Source organism: Salvelinus alpinus, chromosome 7 (genome assembly GCF_045679555.1).
Source record: "Salvelinus alpinus chromosome 7, SLU_Salpinus.1, whole genome shotgun sequence".
Lineage (NCBI taxonomy): Eukaryota > Metazoa > Chordata > Actinopteri > Salmoniformes > Salmonidae > Salvelinus > Salvelinus alpinus.
This window is the reverse complement of record NC_092092.1, coordinates 84,882,715-84,895,814: the sequence shown is the minus strand read 5'-3', so window position 1 is coordinate 84,895,814 and position 13,100 is coordinate 84,882,715. Positions and strand designations below refer to the sequence as shown.

At 45.9% G+C, this 13,100-nt stretch overlaps 1 protein-coding gene across 6 annotated transcripts in view; it reads right to left on the bottom strand.

The window, feature by feature from the left end:
* The window catches only part of LOC139581790 (PDZ and LIM domain protein 7-like), a 120,523-nt gene that overhangs the window by 4,662 nt on the left and 102,761 nt on the right, over positions 1 to 13,100 (bottom strand). For 4 of the 6 annotated variants that reach the window (XR_011676281.1, XM_071411963.1, XM_071411960.1 and 1 more), the window contains 3 exons: positions 6,833 to 7,013; positions 4,970 to 5,090; positions 2,036 to 2,265 (listed from right to left, as the gene is read on the bottom strand). Coding sequence is in view for 5 of the 6 variants with exons in the window: in XM_071411963.1 (XP_071268064.1) it covers positions 2,036 to 2,265; positions 4,970 to 5,090; positions 6,833 to 7,013 (532 nt within the window). In the remaining variant the exon portion in view is untranslated. The remainder of the gene's footprint in view (positions 1 to 2,035; positions 2,266 to 4,969; positions 5,091 to 6,832; positions 7,014 to 13,100) is intronic. The other 2 variants (XM_071411965.1, XM_071411962.1) reach the window with 1 other exon arrangement.

The following is a 13,100-nucleotide window of genomic DNA, read 5'->3' as shown; positions in this document are numbered from 1 at the left end:
GAGGTAGACAGCGAGCTAGAGAGAGACAGCGAGCTAGAGAGAGTGACAGCGATCTAGAGCTAGAGAGAGCGACAGCGATCTAGAGAGAGAGCGACAGCGAGCTAGAGAGAGAGAGAGCGACAGCGAGAAAGAAAGAGACAGAGAGAGAGAGAGAGAGCGACAGCGAGCTAGAGAGAGAGAGAGATAGCGAGCTAGAGAGAGAGAGAGGCGACAGCGAGCTAGAGAGAGAGAGCGACAGCGAGAGAGAGCGACAGCGAGCTAGAGAGAGAGCGACAGCGAGCTAGAGAGAGAGAGCGACAGCGAGCTAGAGAGAGAGAGCGACAGCGAGCTAGAGAGAGAGAGCGACAGCGAGCTAGAGAGAGAGAGCGACAGCGAGCTAGAGAGAGAGCGACAGCGAGCTAGAGAGAGAGAGACAGCGAGCTAGAGAGAGAGCGACAGCGAGCTAGAGAGAGCGACAGCGAGCTAGAGAGAGAGAGCGACAGCGAGCTAGAGAGAGAGAGCGACAGCGAGCTAGAGAGAGAGCGACAGCGAGAGAGAGAGAGACAGCGAGCTAGAGAGAGAGAGCGACAGCGAGCTAGAGAGAGAGAGCGACAGCGAGCTAGAGAGAGAGAGCGACAGCGAGCTAGAGAGAGAGCGACAGCGAGCTAGAGAGAGAGAGCGACAGGTAGCTAGAGAGAGAGAGAGCGACAGCGAGCTAGAGAGAGAGAGAGCGACAGCGAGCTAGAGAGAGAGAGCGACAGCGAGCTAGAGAGAGAGAGAGAGCGACAGCGAGCTAGAGAGAGAGCGACAGCGAGCTAGAGAGAGAGAGAGCAAGAGTGAGCTAGAGAGAGAGAGAGCGACAGCGAGCTAGAGAGAGAGAGAGCAACAGTGAGCTAGAGAGAGAGAGAGCGACAGCGAGCTAGAGAGAGAGAGAGCGACAGTGATCTAGAGAGAGAGAGAGAGCAACAGCGAGCTAGAGAGAGAGAGCGACAGCAAGCTAGAGAGAGAGAGCGACAGGTAGCTAGAGAGAGAGAGAGCCACAGCGAGCTAGAGAGCGACAGTGATCTAGAGAGAGAGAGAGCGACAGCGAGCTAGAGAGAGAGTGACAGCGAGCTAGAGAGAGAGTGACAGTGAGCTAGAGAGAGAGAGAGCGACAGCGAGCTAGAGAGAGAGAGCAACAGTGATCTAGAGAGAGAGAGAGCGACAGCGAGCTAGAGAGAGAGTGACAGCGAGCTAGAGAGAGAGTGACAGCGAGCTAGAGAGAGAGTGACAGCGAGCTAGAGAGAGAGTGACAGCGAGCTAGAGAGAGAGAGCGACAGCGAGGTAGAGAGAGAGCGACAGCGAGCTAGAGAGCGACAGCGAGCTAGAGAGAGAGAGCGACAGCGAGCTAGAGAGAGAGAGCGACAGCGAGCTAGAGAGAGAGAGCGACAGCGAGCTAGAGAGAGAGAGAGCGACAGCGAGCTGGAGAGAGAGAGAGAGCGACAGCGAGCTGGAGAGAGAGAGAGAGCGACAGCGAGCTAGAGAGAGAGCGACAGCGAGGTAGAGAGAGAGAGAGCGACAGCGAGCTAGAGAGCGACAGCGAGCTAGAGAGCGACAGCGAGCTAGAGAGAGCGACAGCGAGCTAGAGAGTGCGACAGCGAGCTAGAGAGTGCGAGCTAGCGAGCTAGAGAGAGAGCGAGCTAGAGAGAGAGCGAGCTAGAGAGAGAGCGAGAGAGAGAGAGAGCGAGAGAGAGAGAGAGCGAGCTAGAGAGAGCGACAGCGAGCTAGAGAGAGCGACAGCGAGCTAGAGAGAGCGACAGCGAGCTAGAGAGAGCGACAGCGAGCTAGAGAGTGCGACAGCGAGCTAGAGAGAGAGCGAGCTAGAGAGAGAGCGAGCTAGAGAGAGAGCGAGCTAGAGAGAGAGCGAGCTAGAGAGAGAGCGAGCTAGAGAGAGAGCGAGAGCGAGCTAGAGAGAGAGCGAGAGCGAGCTAGAGAGAGAGCGAGAGCGAGCTAGAGAGAGAGCGAGAGCGAGCTAGAGAGAGCGACAGAGACAGAACGGAGACAGGTAGAGACGTACTGTAGGTTGGACCAGGTCCAGGAGAGACAGGTAGAGACGTAGGTTGGACCAGGTCCAGGATGTACATGGAGGTGAGGTAGACAGAGGTCCAGGTGAATCAGGAGAGTGACTTACAGCACAGACGAAGCAGGTGTCGTGCCAGCTGTATCCCAAGGCCTCTAGGAAGCGGTCCCCAGCATCGATCTTAAAGTCACAGCCATGACACTTAGTACCAAACATCTTCTCATAATCTGCAGAGGAAGAAGGGGGGTTGAGGAGAGAGGAAGAATGGGGGTTGAGGAGAGACAGCAGAAGAAGGGGGGTTGGGGGAGAGACAGAGGAAGAAGGGGGGTTGGGGGAGAGACAGAGGAAGAAGGGGGGTTGAGGAGAGAGAGGAAGAATGGGGGTTGGGGGAGAGACAGAGGAAGAATGGGGGTTGGGGGAGAGACAGAGGAAGAAGGGGGGTTGGGGAGAGACAGAGGAAGAAGGGGGGTTGAGGAGAGACAGCAGGAAGAAGGGGGGTTGGAGGAGAGACAGCAGGAAGAAGTGGGGTTGAGGAGAGACAGAGGAAGAAGTGGGGTTGGGGGAGAGACAGCAGAAGAAGGGGGGTTGGGGGAGAGACAGCAGAAGAAGGGGGGTTGGGGGAGAGACAGCAGAAGAAGGGGGGTTGAGGAGAGACAGAGGAAGAAGGGGGGTTGAGGAGAGACAGCAGAAGAAGGGGGGTTGAGGAGAGACAGAGGAAGAAGGGGGGTTGAGGAGAGACAGAGGAAGAAGGGGGGTTGAGGAGAGACAGCAGAAGAAGGGGGGTTGAGGAGAGACAGCAGAAGAAGGGGGGTTGAGGAGAGACAGAGGAAGAAGGGGGGTTGGGGGAGAGACAGAGGAAGAAGGGGGGTTGGGGAGAGACAGAGGAAGAAGGGGGGTTGGGGGAGAGACAGCGGGAGGGGGGAAGAGGAGAAAGAGAGGTTGAGAGTTTATTTTAAAAAATGTACCTTTAACTTGGCAAGTCAGCTAAGAACAAATTCTTATTTACAATGACGGCCTAGGAACAGTGGTTAACTGCCTCGTTCAGGAGCAGATGGACAGATATGTACCTTGTCAGCTCTGGGGATTCAATCTAGCAACCTTTTGGTTACAAGTCCAACGCTCTAACCACTAGACTACCTGCCTCCCCAGAGTTACCATATTTATCAGCAACAGGTTTTGACTTGAGAATCATCAACGGATAAAAGAAGAAAACAGAAAGAAATGAAGGGATGACATCAGTGATGTTCCTGCGTGTAGGGAAGGGATGACATCAGCGATGTTCCTGCTTGTAAGGAAGGGATGACAGAGAGGAGGAGGGGAGATCGCTCCACAGATTGTCCCCATTTTCTTTTCCCCGTGTCAGGGACTTGAAGAAAGTGGCAGGCTTTAGAGAAAGTACCCAGAGCGAGTGTGTGTGTGTGTGTGTGTGTGTGTGTGTGTGTGTGTGTGTGTGTGTGTGTGTGTGTGAGAGAGAGAGCAAGACAATCTCAGAGAGGTGCTGAGGCGGCAAAATGTTTATCAACGCTGAAGGCATTATTCTGAGTACTCCCTCTGATAACAAAGCAACCCACTCCTGAGCCGTGTGAGAGAGAGAGAGAGAGCGTGAGAGCGTGAGAGCGAGAGAGCGAGAGAGCGAGAGAGAGAGAGAGCGAGAGAGAGAGAGAGAGAGCGAGAGCATGTGTCTGTGTGTGTATGTTGAGAGATGTGTTATGACCCATGAAACCAATCACAGCAACACAATAGAGAAAGCAGAAGCTCCATTTATAAACTCAGCTAAAAAAAGAAACGTCCTCTCACTGTCAACGGCATTTATTTTCAGCTAAATATTTGTATGAACATAACAAGATTCAACAACTGAGACATAAACAGAACGAGCAGTAAGGCTGGTGGCATTATCATGCTGGAGGGTCATGTCATGATGAGCCTGCAGGAAGGGTAGGAGGATGTCTTCCCTGTAACGCACAGCGTTGAGATTGCCCGCAATGACAACAAGCTCAGTCCGATGATGCTGTGACACACCACCCCAGACCATGACGGACCCTCCACCTCCAAATCGATCCCGCTCCAGAGTACAGGCCTCGGTGTAACGCTCATTCTTTCGACGATAAACGTGAATCCGACCATCACCCCTGGTGAGACAAAACCGTGACTCGTCAGTGAAGAGCACTTTTTGCCAGTCCTGTCTGGTCCAGCAACGGTGGGTTTGTTCCCATAGGCGACGTTGTTGCCGGTGATGTCAGGTGAGGACCTCTCACTCTGAGTACTACAAGCCCTCAGTCCAGCCTCTCGATCAGCTGTCTGTCCTGTTTCCCTGTTGCGCTGTCTTAGACGTCTCGCAGTACGGACATTGCAATTTATTGCCCTGGCCACATCTGCAGTCCTCATGCCTCCTTGCAGCATGCCTAAGGCACGTTCACGCAGATGAGCAGGGACCCTGGGCATCTTTCTTTTGGTGTTTTTCTGAGTCAGTAGAAAGGCCTCTTTAGTGTCCTAAGTTTTCATAACTGTGACCTTAATTGCCTACCGTCTGTAAGCTGTTAGTGTCTTAATGACCGTTCCACAGGTGTATGTTCATTAATTGTTTATGGTTCATTGAACAAACATGGGAAACTGTGTTTAAACCCTTTACAATGAAGATCTGTGAAATGTATGGATTCATCTTTGAAAGACAGGGTCCTGAAAAAAGGGACGTTTCTTTATTTATTTTTGCTGAGTTTATAAACCAATAGACAAACACACAACATAAAAGTCAGCTAAGTAGATGCTCCCATATGAAGTCATCATTTACAGAAGCAGAGCGAGAGAAGCACTGAGACAATCTGCCCACACCAAAGGCTGTGTAGTACATGTCGTTTAACTCAATACTTCTCTAACCTGACAACAGTTTTCCCTCTGTTTTGATTTGAAAAGTTCGAACCTCTACAGCCTCACCTTTCTCACAGTAAGGTTCTCCCTCCTCCATATAGAAGGCCTGGTTCTTGATGGGGCTCTTACAGGCAGCACACATGAAACACTGCACATGGTAGGTCATCTTCAGAGCATGCATGATATCCTACACAGAGGAAGGAAAGGGGGTCAGGTCTTGTGTCCTGCTAAAACTAGCTTGTGGTCCACATTCCTCTCGTCTTGGAGTGTTTGTCCTATTATTATTTTTTTTATCCCGTCCCCACAGGAACTCTTGGCTGTTGGCCATTATTTGTAAATACGAATTTGTTCTTAATATTGACTTGGCTGGGTTTTCCGTGCATCGGCAAGACAGAACAGCCGCCGGTAAGACATGGGTTGATGGTCTATTTGTCAATAACAGCTGGTCCGCGAAATCTAATATTAGAATAAATCTCAAGGTGTTGCTCGCCTGAGGTAGAGTACCTCATGATAAGCTGTAGACCACACTATTTACCAAGAGAGACTGTTCTCTCTATGTCAAGCGGTACCGGAGCGCCAAGTCTAGGTCCCAAAAGGTTCCTTAACATCTTCTACCCCCAAGCCATAAGACTGCTGAACAGTTAATCAAAATGGCCACCAGACTATTTACACTGCCCACCCCTCCCTTGTTTTGTACAGTGCTGCTACTTGCTGTTTATTATCTATGCATAGTCACTTTACCCCTACCAACATGTACACATTACCTCAATAACCTACACTAACCAGCACATTGACTCCGTACCGGTACCCCCTATATATAGCCTCGTTATTGTTATTTTGTGTGACTTTTTTTTGTACTTAGGAAAATATTTACAAAATAAACTAAAATCTTATTTTTCTTAAAACTGCATTGTTGGTTCAGGGTTTGTAAGTAATAATTTCACTGTAAGGTCTACACCTGTTGTATTCAGCATTTCACTGTAAGATCTACTACACCTGTTGTATTCAGCATTTCACTGTGAGGTCTACTACACCTGTTGTATTCAGCATTTCACTGTAAGGTCTACTACACCTGTTGTATTCAGCATTTCACTGTGAGGTCTACTACACCTGTTGTATTCAGCATTTCACTGTGAGGTCTACTACACCTGTTGTATTCAGCATTTCACTGTAAGGTCTACTACACCTGTTGTATTCAGCATTTCACTGTAAGGTCTACTACACCTGTTGTATTCAGCATTTCACTATAAGGTCTACTACACCTGTTGTATTCAGCATTTCACTGTGAGGTCTACACCTGTTGTATTCAGCATTTCACTGTAAGGTCTACTACACCTGTTGTATTCAGCATTTCACTGTAAGGTCTACTACACCTGTTGTATTCAGCATTTCACTGTAAGGTCTACACCTGTTGTATTCAGCATTTCACTGTAAGGTCTACACCTGTTGTATTCAGCATTTCACTGTGAGGTCTACACCTGTTGTATTCAGCATTTCACTGTGAGGTCTACACCTGTTGTATTCAGCATTTCACTGTGAGGTCTACTACACCTGTTGTATTCAGCATTTCACTGTAAGGTCTACTACACCTGTTGTATTCAGCATTTCACTGTAAGGTCTACTACACCTGTTGTATTCAGCATTTCACTGTAAGGTCTACACCTGTTGTATTCAGCATTTCACTGTGAGGTCTACACCTGTTGTATTCAGCATTTCACTGTGAGGTCTACTACACCTGTTGTATTCAGCAGTTCACTGTAAGGTCTACTACACCTGTTGTATTCAGCATTTCACTGTGAGGTCTACTACACCTGTTGTATTCAGCGCATGTGACAAATAAAATTGTATTTGATTTGAAATAAAGATTACATTAAAAAAAATTCTTTTTAAGTATTATCATGGATGATGGTAGAAGGACAGAGATCTTACCCCTATGATAATCTTCTTGCATTTGGCACAGTTGGGAGCGTATCGGTTATCATAACACTTGGTGCAGAAGACTGAGCCCCGCTCCTCAAAGAATCCTCCTTCATCCAACAACACCTTACACTGGGAACACTGGAACTCTTCTGGGTGCCAGGACTTACCCAGCGCCACCAGGTACCGGCCCCTAGACAGACACAGACACAGGCACAGGCACAGGCACAGACACACACACACAGACACACACACACACACGTTAAGCCCAGCTGGGAGTAACAGAAGTTTCTACTGTGCCTGTTAAGACACAGCTCTCTTTGAAATGGAAAATAGTGATCCTATCGTCACTGACATGACTTACTGTATGTCTCCACTTAACTGTCAGATGGTTCCTAATCTAACAGTGTCAGGTCGTTCCTAATCTAACACTGTCAGATGGTTCCTAATCTAACAGTGTCAGGTCGTTCCTAATCTAACAGTGTCAGGTCGTTCCTAATCTAACAGTGTCAGGTCGTTCCTAATCTAACACTGTCAGATGGTTCCTAATCTAACAGTGTCAGGTGGTTCCTAATCTAACAGTGTCAGGTCGTTCCTAATCTAACACTGTCAGATGGTTCCTAATCTAACAGTGTCAGGTCGTTCCTAATCTAACAGTGTCAGATGGTTCCTAATCTAACAGTGTCAGATGGTTCCTAATCTAACAGTGTCAGGTCGTTCCTAATCTAACAGTGTCAGATGGTTCCTAATCTAACAGTGTCAGGTCGTTCCTAATCTAACAGTGTCAGATGGTTCCTAATCTAACAGTGTCAGATGGTTCCTAATCTAACAGTGTCAGATGGTTCCTAATCTAACAGTGTCAGGTCGTTCCTAATCTAACAGTGTCAGGTCGTTCCTAATCTAACAGTGTCAGGTCGTTCCTAATCTAACACTGTCAGGTCGTTCCTAATCTAACACTGTCAGATGGTTCCTAATCTAACAGTGTCAGATGGTTCCTAATCTAACAGTGTCAGGTCGTTCCTAATCTAACAGTGTCAGGTCGTTCCTAATCTAACAGTGTCAGGTCGTTCCTAATCTAACACTGTCAGATGGTTCCTAATCTAACAGTGTCAGGTGGTTCCTAATCTAACAGTGTCAGGTCGTTCCTAATCTAACACTGTCAGATGGTTCCTAATCTAACAGTGTCAGGTCGTTCCTAATCTAACAGTGTCAGATGGTTCCTAATCTAACAGTGTCAGGTCGTTCCTAATCTAACACTGTCAGATGGTTCCTAATCTAACAGTGTCAGATGGTTCCTAATCTAACAGTGTCAGGTCGTTCCTAATCTAACAGTGTCAGATGGTTCCTAATCTAACAGTGTCAGGTCGTTCCTAATCTAACAGTGTCAGATGGTTCCTAATCTAACAGTGTCAGATGGTTCCTAATCTAACAGTGTCAGATGGTTCCTAATCTAACAGTGTCAGGTCGTTCCTAATCTAACAGTGTCAGATGGTTCCTAATCTAACACTGTCAGATGGTTCCTAATCTAACAGTGTCAGGTCGTTCCTAATCTAACACTGTCAGGTCGTTCCTAATCTAACAGTGTCAGATGGTTCCTAATCTAACAGTGTCAGGTCGTTCCTAATCTAACAGTGTCAGATGGTTCCTAATCTAACACTGTCAGGTCGTTCCTAATCTAACAGTGTCAGGTCGTTCCTAATCTAACAGTGTCAGATGGTTCCTAATCTAACAGTGTCAGATGGTTCCTAATCTAACAGTGTCAGATGGTTCCTAATCTAACAGTGTCAGGTCGTTCCTAATCTAACAGTGTCAGATGGTTCCTAATCTAACACTGTCAGATGGTTCCTAATCTAACAGTGTCAGGTCGTTCCTAATCTAACACTGTCAGGTCGTTCCTAATCTAACAGTGTCAGATGGTTCCTAATCTAACAGTGTCAGGTCGTTCCTAATCTAACAGTGTCAGATGGTTCCTAATCTAACAGTGTCAGGTCGTTCCTAATCTAACAGTGTCAGGTCGTTCCTAATCTAACACTGTCAGGTGGTTCCTAATCTAACAGTGTCAGGTCGTTCCTAATCTAACAGTGTCAGATGGTTCCTAATCTAACACTGTCAGGTGGTTCCTAATCTAACAGTGTCAGGTCGTTCCTAATCTAACAGTGTCAGGTCGTTCCTAATCTAACAGTGTCAGATGGTTCCTAATCTAACACTGTCAGGTGGTTCCTAATCTAACAGTGTCAGGTCATTCCTAATCTAACAGTGTCAGATGGTTCCTAATCTAACAGTGTCAGATGGTTCCTAATCTAACAGTGTCAGGTCGTTCCTAATCTAACAGTGTCAGGTCGTTCCTAATCTAACAGTGTCAGATGGTTCCTAATCTAACACTGTCAGGTGGTTCCTAATCTAACACTGTCAGGTGGTTCCTAATCTAACAGTGTCAGGTCGTTCCTAATCTAACAGTGTCAGATGGTTCCTAATCTAACAGTGTCAGGTCGTTCCTAATCTAACACTGGCAGGTCGTTCCTAATCTAACAGTGTCAGATGGTTCCTAATCTAACAGTGTCAGGTGGTTCCTAATCTAACAGTGTCAGGTCGTTCCTAATCTAACAGTGTCAGGTGGTTCCTAATCTAACAGTGTCAGATGGTTCCTAATCTAACAGTGTCAGGTGGTTCCTAATCTAACAGTGTCAGATGGTTCCTAATCTAACAGTGTCAGATGGTTCCTAATCTAACAGTGTCAGATGGTTCCTAATCTAACAGTGTCAGATGGTTCCTAATCTAACACTGTCAGATGGTTCCTAATCTAACAGTGTCAGGTCGTTCCTAATCTAACACTGTCAGGTGGTTCCTAATCTAACAGTGTCAGGTCGTTCCTAATCTAACAGTGTCAGGTCGTTCCTAATCTAACACTGTCAGGTGGTTCCTAATCTAACAGTGTCAGGTCGTTCCTAATCTAACAGTGTCAGGTCGTTCCTAATCTAACAGTGTCAGGTCGTTCCTAATCTAACAGTGTCAGGTCGTTCCTAATCTAACAGTGTCAGGTGGTTCCTAATCTAACAGTGTCAGGTCGTTCCTAATCTAACAGTGTCAGGTCGTTCCTAATCTAACAGTGTCAGGTCGTTCCTAATCTAACAGTGTCAGATGGTTCCTAATCTAACAGTGTCAGGTCGTTCCTAATCTAACAGTGTCAGATGGTTCCTAATCTAACAGTGTCAGGTGGTTCCTAATCTAACAGTGTCAGGTGGTTCCTAATCTAACAGTGTCAGGTCGTTCCTAATCTAACAGTGTCAGGTCGTTCCTAATCTAACAGTGTCAGGTCGTTCCTAATCTAACAGTGTCAGGTCGTTCCTAATCTAACAGTGTCAGATGGTTCCTAATCTAACAGTGTCAGATGGTTCCTAATCTAACAGTGTCAGATGGTTCCTAATCTAACACTGTCAGATGGTTCCTAATCTAACAGTGTCAGATGGTTCCTAATCTAACAGTGTCAGGTGGTTCCTAATCTAACAGTGTCAGGTGGTTCCTAATCTAACAGTGTCAGATGGTTCCTAATCTAACACTGTCAGATGGTTCCTAATCTAACAGTGTCAGATGGTTCCTAATCTAACAGTGTCAGATGGTTCCTAATCTAACAGTGTCAGATGGTTCCTAATCTAACAGTGTCAGGTGGTTCCTAATCTAACAGTGTCAGGTGGTTCCTAATCTAACAGTGTCAGGTGGTTCCTAATCTAACAGTGTCAGGTGGTTCCTAATCTAACAGTGTCAGGTGGTTCCTAATCTAACAGTGTCAGGTGGTTCCTAATCTAACAGTGTCAGGTGGTTCCTAATCTAACAGTGTCAGGTGGTTCCTAATCTAACAGTGTCAGATGGTTCCTAATCTAACAGTGTCAGGTGGTTCCTAATCTAACAGTGTCAGATGGTTCCTAATCTAACAGTGTCAGGTGGTTCCTAATCTAACAGTGTCAGATGGTTCCTAATCTAACAGTGTCAGGTGGTTCCTAATCTAACAGTGTCAGGTGGTTCCTAATCTAACAGTGTCAGGTGGTTCCTAATCTAACAGTGTCAGATGGTTCCTAATCTAACAGTGTCAGGTGGTTCCTAATCTAACAGTGTCAGGTGGTTCCTAATCTAACAGTGTCAGATGGTTCCTAATCTAACAGTGTCAGATGGTTCCTAATCTAACAGTGTCAGGTGGTTCCTAATCTAACACTGTCAGGTGGTTCCTAATCTAACAGTGTCAGATGGTTCCTAATCTAACACTGTCAGATGGTTCCTAATCTAACACTGTCAGATGGTTCCTAATCTAACACTGTCAGATGGTTCCTAATCTAACACTGTCAGATGGTTCCTAATCTAACACTGTCAGATGGTTCCTAATCTAACACTGTCAGATGGTTCCTAATCTAACAGTGTCAGATGGTTCCTAATCTAACAGTGTCAGGTGGTTCCTAATCTAACACTGTCAGATGGTTCCTAATCTAACAGTGTCAGATGGTTCCTAATCTAACACTGTCAGATGGTTCCTAATCTAACACTGTCAGATGGTTCCTAATCTAACAGTGTCAGATGGTTCCTAATCTAACAGCTGTCAGGATGGTTCCTAATCTAACAGTGTCAGGTGGTTCCTAATCTAACAGTGTCAGGTGGTTCCTAATCTAACAGTGTCAGGTGGTTCCTAATCTAACAGTGTCAGATGGTTCCTAATCTAACAGTGTCAGGTGGTTCCTAATCTAACAGCTGTCAGGATGGTTCCTAATCTAACAGTGTCAGGTGGTTCCTAATCTAACAGTGTCAGATGGTTCCTAATCTAACAGTGTCAGGTGGTTCCTAATCTAACAGTGTCAGATGGTTCCTAATCTAACAGTGTCAGGTGGTTCCTAATCTAACAGTGTCAGGTGGTTCCTAATCTAACAGTGTCAGGTGGTTCCTAATCTAACAGTGTCAGGTGGTTCCTAATCTAACAGTGTCAGATGGTTCCTAATCTAACAGTGTCAGGTGGTTCCTAATCTAACAGTGTCAGATGGTTCCTAATCTAACAGTGTCAGGTGGTTCCTAATCTAACAGTGTCAGGTGGTTCCTAATCTAACAGTGTCAGGTGGTTCCTAATCTAACAGTGTCAGGTGGTTCCTAATCTAACAGTGTCAGGTGGTTCCTAATCTAACAGTGTCAGATGGTTCCTAATCTAACAGTGTCAGTGGTTCCTAATCACTGTCAGATGGTTCCTAATCTAACAGTGTCAGATGGTTCCTAATCTAACAGTGTCAGGTGGTTCCTAATCTAACAGTGTCAGATGGTTCCTAATCTAACAGTGTCAGGTGGTTCCTAATCTAACAGTGTCAGGTGGTTCCTAATCTAACAGTGTCAGGTGGTTCCTAATCTAACAGTGTCAGGTGGTTCCTAATCTAACAGTGTCAGATGGTTCCTAATCTAACACTGTCAGATGGTTCCTAATCTAACACTGTCAGATGGTTCCTAATCTAACAGTGTCAGATGGTTCCTAATCTAACAGTGTCAGATGGTTCCTAATCTAACAGTGTCAGATGGTTCCTAATCTAACAGTGTCAGATGGTTCCTAATCTAACACTGTCAGATGGTTCCTAATCTAACACTGTCAGGTCGTTCCAGTTCAAGAGAGAACGGTTCTTTTCTAAAAGGATAATGACGAAGTTATATAAAGACCAAGAGTATTCCCTGGTCAGGTAACATGGTCAGCAGTTCAATGAAATAAATCCAGTCTATTATGAAATGATAGTCTATGGAGTTTATCCTCTCTACTTTTTTTTTATCCTCTCTATAGTACATTTTCATAAAGGACTGATGTAAGGAACAGCAGGTGTTGTATTGACCCGATATGGGGCTATTTTTTCATTCAGAGTTTTGGCACACAAAAAAATTGCAATATATAAATAATTGGGTGATATTTCAGGCTTGGCTGGCTCTATTGTTTATTAATATAACAGACAGGGGGCAGTAGTAAATAAAGGCCTTGCAGTTATTAATCTAACAGACAGGGGGCAGTAGTAAATAAAGGCCTTGCAGTTATTAATCTAACAGACAGGGGGCAGTAGTAAATAAAGGCCATGCCGTTATTAATCTAACAGACAGGGGGCAGTAGTAAATTAAGGCCTTGCAGTTATTAATATAACAGACAGAGGGCAGTAGTAAATAAAGGCCTTGCAGTTATTAATCTAACAGACAGAGGGCAGTAGTAAATAAAGGCCTTGCAGTTATTAATATAACAGACAGAGGGCAGTAGTAAATAAAGGCCTTGCCGTTATTAATC